The sequence below is a fragment of the Suricata suricatta genome, chromosome 8 (genome assembly GCF_006229205.1).
Source record: "Suricata suricatta isolate VVHF042 chromosome 8, meerkat_22Aug2017_6uvM2_HiC, whole genome shotgun sequence".
In the NCBI taxonomy this organism is placed as follows: domain Eukaryota; kingdom Metazoa; phylum Chordata; class Mammalia; order Carnivora; family Herpestidae; genus Suricata; species Suricata suricatta.
This window is the reverse complement of record NC_043707.1, coordinates 127,196,517-127,202,666: the sequence shown is the minus strand read 5'-3', so window position 1 is coordinate 127,202,666 and position 6,150 is coordinate 127,196,517. Positions and strand designations below refer to the sequence as shown.

Here is a 6,150-nt window from a genome sequence, read left to right as displayed (position 1 = left end):
CAATTCCACTTCTACGAGAGATCTAGAATCGCCAAATTCATAGAGACAGAAAGTAAAATGGCGGTTGCCAGGGCTGGCACAGGGAGACATGGGGATTGTTTCGTGGGTCCCTGTTCATTTTACAAGATAAAAAAGTTCTGGAGATGGGTCACCCAACAATGTGAATATATTTAACAAGGCCGAACTGTACACTGAAGAATGGGTAAGATGCTACATTTCATGTTATCTGTATTTTACCACAATTAAAATTTTTCTAAAACAACTATAATTAACATTCTTGGAGACACAAACAAGAATGAGATACTATAAAAAAATAAAAACTTGCTCTTTTAGAAGTGAAAAGTTATGAGAAGAGATCTATTTAAAAAAAATCTAATGGAAAGGTTGGAAGATACATGTGAAGTAATGTCCCAGAGAATAGAATAAACATTTTTAAAAATGGAACATTGGAAAAAACATTTTGAAAAATTAGAAGACCAGCCCAAGAGGTCCAACATCTGACTAAAATAGATCTGGAAAGACAAAATAAAAACAGAAAACAGAATGGAAGGTATCAGCACAAAGAAATGTCCCTCAAGTTGATTTCCAGATTAAAACAGATTGATTTTCAGATTAAAAGACTCACCAAGTGACCAGAGTAAATGCACATCATTGTGAAACTTCAGACCTCTGAAGATCCTCAAAGCTCACAGGGAGAAAAATCAGGTCAGACGCACAGGATCAGATATCAGAATGTCATTTGACATTTCAACAGCTATGTGGATCGTGTCCTCAAAATTCAGAGGGAAATTTATTTCCAGCCTAGAATTCTACACCCAGCCAAACTATCAATCAAAGCCACTGGAAAAGAGATATGCCAAAACAAGGAAATAAACCAATGTGGGGGGAGGGGGTCGACAGGGAAAACCGAGGTATCCAGAAAATAGGATCCAACACAGCAAAGAGGCAAAGGAGACTCCCCAGGATGCTGGTAGAGAGAAGTCTCAAGACAAGAATTCTGCAGATCCAACCAAGAGTCACCAGAACAGACTGGAATCCGGGGAGGATGCCTCCAGAAGGGCTGTCTCTTAAGAAACACCTAGAACTGAAAGACCATCTGGTGTGTTCCACCAGGTTGGACAGTTGGGGGGTGAATTAGTAATAAGCATAGTACTAAGGAAGAGTTTCTTTCTTTTTTTTCTTTTTTAACAAGGCATTTACATATTTCTGAAAAAGTCAAACAGTTGTCCAACAGGTCAATGGAATCATAACACACTTCAAGGCTCAGCTTTGAATATTTGAAGATCATAATAATTAAACATGGAATGCTGAGGGTACAATATGACAACAACATGTTCTGGCTGAACAGGAGGAAAGGGGGAGGAAAAATGTGTGTGATGGCGTACACCGAAGGGTGTGAAATCTTCGTCTTTCACAGCAGGCAGGCAGTAGATAAAGTTTTAAAAACTAGAAAATCTGAAGTAGATGTGTTATTTGAAAACACAGAGGCAGGGGCACTTGGGTGGCTCAGTCGGTTGAGCATCTGACTCTTGATTTTGGCTCGTGTTTCCAGGATCACAGGATCGAGCCCTGCATCGAGCTCCATGAGCAGCATGGAGCCAGCTTAAGATTCTCTTTCTCCCTCTGCCCCTCCCTGCTTCACATGCGTGCGCCCTCTCTCTCTCGAAAAATAATAAATAAATAAATAAATAAATAAATAAATAAATAAATAAATAAAAGCACGGAAGCATGTGATAGAAGTGCCATTTAAAATGTGCAAAAGAGGGGCGCCTGGGTGGTTCAGTTGGTTAAGCCTCTGACTTCAGCTCAGGTCATGATCTTGCAGTTTGTGAGTTCAAGCGCCACATCAGGCTCTGTGCTGGCAGCTCAGAGCCTGGAGCCTGTTTTGGATTCTGTGTCTCCCTCTCTCTCTCTCTGCCCCTCTGCTGTTCACGCTCTGTCGCTCTCTGTCTCAAAAATAAATAAACATTTAAAAAAATTTTAATGTGCCAAAGAGGGGCCCCTGAGTGGCTCAATCAGTTGAGCCTCCTACTTCGGCTCAGGTCATGATCTCCCAGTTCCTGGGTTCAAGCCCCACATCACTATTAGTGCAGAGCCTGCTTCGGATTCTCTGCCTCCCTCTCTCTCTCTGCCCCTCCCCCCTGTCTTTCAAAAATAAACATTAAAATAAAAATAAATGTGTAAGAGTGGTTGTCTTTAGAAGTAAGAATTGCTACTGGGGGAAAATGGAGCAGGAGATGGATATCTTTTTCTTTATAAGCCTACCATAAGGCAGCTACTGGACTTTCCAAAATAATACAAGTATCAATATGGTAGAAATAAAAATGATTGGGAAAAGAATGAAAAATCCAACTGCACACCAGGGCCTGAAGCAGTGATGGCAGATGCAAAGTTGGGAGATCTCTTTTTATTTTTTTCTTTATGTTTACTTATTTATTTTGAGATAGAGCAAGAGTGGGGGAAGGGCAGAGAGCGAGGGAGACAGAGACTCCCTAGCAAGCCCCGCACTGTTGGCACAGAGCCCAATGTGGGGCTCGAACTCAGGAACCGCAATATCATGACCTGAGCTGAAACCAAAAGTCAGACACTTGACTGACTGAACCACCCAGGCGCCCTGGGAGCTCCTGACCAAGGACTGGAGGGAAGGGAATCTGAATAGAAAGGACATTGGAGCTCTGAGCCCAGCCCTCTAAAGGAACAAACTTGAAGGAAGAACCATAGAAGGTCTGAGACCAAGGTGGGGGTAAGGAGGAACTCATGAAGTGGTGGAGGAGGGGGAAGGGGAATCCCTGCCAATGAGGCTAAATGAGTTATGAACAAAATAACAAAAGGGCTCACAGTATCAATTGAACGCTGCTTTGAGATCCAGGGGATTTACATAAAAACAGACCAGGGCGCACTGCACTGCGGTGTCACACGGTCCCACGTGACCCTCCAGAGAGGGTTTCCCAAAGGTGGGGGGAACACAGCCCTGCTGCCAGGACCAGGGGAGGGAGCCCAGGGAGGGGGCAGAGACTCTCTGCCTGCAGCTCCTCCATCTCTGGTTCTCTGGGAGGCAGGAGGTCCAGCGAGCAGATCAAACGCAGGTGATCCTGGCACATACTGATATTAAAATATGGCTGTTTATCTGAAATTCAGATTTAACTCTGTGAGTCTTGAGTCTTCATACGTGAACTCCAGCAACCTCAAGAGGTTTGGAGGTATCTGTTTTGCACACTGATACTTTGCCACTGGCCACCCCCCAACCCCCTCCCAACCATAGGTGGACACAGGGCATCCTCATGCAAGGTGGTGAGGTCCAGAGGGTGGGCGCAGGAGACCTAAGGCAAGAGACAGCGGGATTTTCCCATGAGCTCCCTTCAAGTCGAAACCACCCAAAGCCCTTTCTAAAAAGGGAGTTGGTTGAGTTAATGTCTCCATTGGCCCAAGAGACAAACCAGCACCATGAAAAGCACTGGAATGAAGCTCTCATTGTGCTCCACGCAGCCTGCTCTCTTGTGGGAAAATGAGCCCACCTCTACAGGGTGGGGGCGGAGGAGGCTTCCGTGTCCTCCTCCTGCGATTGCTTACCACGAGCACGTATTACTTTTGTAATCAGCAAAAGGCCGTAAAGACATTTCCATATAGAAAACAAAATGGGGCCATAGTCAGATCATCTGTGAGGCCCCCTCCAAAGCTAAGATTCTGTAATTCTAAGTACTTTCCTATTCTTTATTTGCATGTCATTTTAGGAACGTTCAGTGATGCAGCTTTGTTGGGGGGGCTGGTTAGGGGAAGGAGCATTGGGGGGACTTTTATTTTAGCTTTTAATCCCCCCGCCCAAAGACTCTAAATTCAGCCACTCACTACTGATGCCTGCCAGCCCTGAATGCTGCTGGGCTGTGAACAATCTTCCCACTGCCCCACTCTCAGAGGTCACCTGGTCTGGCCTGGCCGGGCGCAAGCCTCTAGGCTCAATCCTGACCTGGAAAACTCCCCAGACGACCTGTTCTGCTCGGAGCCAAGGAAAGAGCCTGACTGTTGGCTGTGTGAGAGCCCAAGGCTGTGAGACTCCTGGTCCATCAGGGCAGAGCAGGCCATTCTACAGAACGTGTCGCTTAACAATAATCCTGACGCGGAGATGTGTCCCCATACCCAGGGACCACTGCCTCTTTCCTAGTACACTAAAACCCCTCCCTAGTAAAAACCCCCACTGATGGGTCCCAGGGGAGGGTGGAAAATGCCTCATCTCTATGCAGCGTATGTGCACTCACAGAAGGGTGAGGATTTGCTGACGGATCACCCAAACCTGTAGCAGAGCCCTAGTCCTACCCTCACCAGCCCTTTGACATTGGGCAAGTCATATAACTGAGCCTGGGTTATTCCAAGGATTAAATGAGGTAATGAATGCAAAACCCCAGGGCTTTGGGGAACATGATTGGAGTTCACAAACAGGAGTTTTATCTATTTAATCCTCAGAGGGCCCAGAGGCAGCCCTTTAGCCAGAAGGTGCTTTCATCTGCAATTCCCACAGACCCAGATCTGCTCTGGAACGTTCCCTCGCCCTGAAAAAGTACCCTCCCTGCTTCAGCCCAGGAGATGGGCTCAGGGACTGCTCTCCCAGCTCAGACGCAGCGGCCTGGCCCACGACCTTGGAAGAACCTAGGAGACAGCTTCACCAAGCGACAGTACTTTTCCACTGCACTGCTCGGCCACCTCAGCTGGCCTTCTGCTGTGCAGACGGGAGGCAAAGTGCGCCAGGCCAGCCCCATCAGGAACCCACCCAAAATCACTCTCAGGGATGGGGGTAGGAACAAGCAGTGGCTGAGAAGCAGCAGGAGTCCTAGAGAGAGGAGGAGGGTCCCGAAAGCGCCAAGGGGAGCGCTGAGACCACCGGTGAGGTCAGAGAAATTTGCATTCGCAAAGCCCTCCGGCACGTTGCAAAAGATTCCTAGTTCTTAGCCGCCCCTCCACCCTCACCCCTCCGATAATAATGATTAAACCCGTTCCACCGCGCCTGTGCTGGGTCCCGGGCGAAGAGCAGCGCTAGCCGGCGCGGGGGAGGAGAGAGAGGAGGGTGAGGGGAGGGGACAAGAGAGCTAGCGGTCCCGCCCGGTGATGTAGGCAGCCCGGGGAGGTGGAGCCGCGACGCCTGAAGGAGTCCCCACCGCAATCGCGCTTTCGGTCTACCCCTCCGAGCGGCCAGCCGCCAAGCCCCCGCTCCGGCGACCTCCGGCCCAAATTGCGGCGGCAGGGACTGCGGGATCCTCCCTGTTCGGGCCTGGGAGGGGAGCGCCTCCTCCACGCCCAGCCCCCTCCCCTCCTGGCTTCCCGGACGGCTGGAGCTACTCCCGGGGGAAGCTGTTCCCGGACGCTCGGGGGCCGGCCGGGCATCTCGGCTGCCAGCCCGGCTGGGCACTGGGCATCTGCGAAGCCAGCCTTGCCTGGCACTGGGCATCTCCGGGCACCGACTGGCTCCGGCGCCGCCCAGCTGCTCACGACCCCGGAGCCGCGGGCTTCCGCGCACCCTCCCCTCCCCCGGCCGCCTGGCAGGACGCCCGTGAGCGCCCGGTGCCCCCAGCCCCTTTGGCCGCCGCTGCCGCAGCTGCCGCCGCCGCGATGCTGCCCTGGAGACGCAACAAATTCGTGCTGGTGGAGGACGAGGCCAAGTGCAAGGCGAAGAGCCTGAGTCCGGGACTCGCCTACACGTCGCTGCTCTCCAGCTTCCTGCGCTCCTGCCCCGACCTGCTACCCGACTGGCCGCTGGAGCGCCTTGGCCGCGTGTTCCGCAGCCGGCGCCAGAAAGTGGAGCTCAACAAGGAGGACCCGACCTACACCGTGTGGTACCTGGGCAACGCCGTCACCCTGCACGCCAAGGGCGACGGCTGCACCGACGACGCTGTGGGCAAAATCTGGGCGCGCTGCGGGCCGGGCGGGGGCACCAAGATGAAGCTGACGCTGGGGCCGCACGGCATCCGCATGCAGCCGTGCGAGCGCAGCGCCGCGGGGGGATCGGGGGGCTCCGGGGGCCGCCGGCCGGCGCACGCCTACCTGCTGCCGCGTATCACCTACTGCACCGCGGACGGGCGCCACCCGCGCGTCTTCGCCTGGGTGTACCGCCACCAGGCGCGCCACAAGGCCGTGGTGCTGCGCTGCCACGCCGTGCTGCTG

General features: G+C 52.0%; 1 protein-coding gene across 1 annotated transcript in view; it reads left to right on the top strand.

Annotated features, from left to right (window-relative positions):
- The first annotated feature begins 5,050 nt into the window (after positions 1 to 5,050).
- FAM43B (family with sequence similarity 43 member B) overlaps positions 5,051 to 6,150 on the top strand; it is a 1,677-nt gene continuing 577 nt past the window's right edge. The window contains exon 1 of the mRNA XM_029945887.1: positions 5,051 to 6,146. Within this exon, the coding sequence (XP_029801747.1) occupies positions 5,599 to 6,146 (548 nt within the window). The 5' untranslated portion in view covers positions 5,051 to 5,598. The remainder of the gene's footprint in view (positions 6,147 to 6,150) is intronic.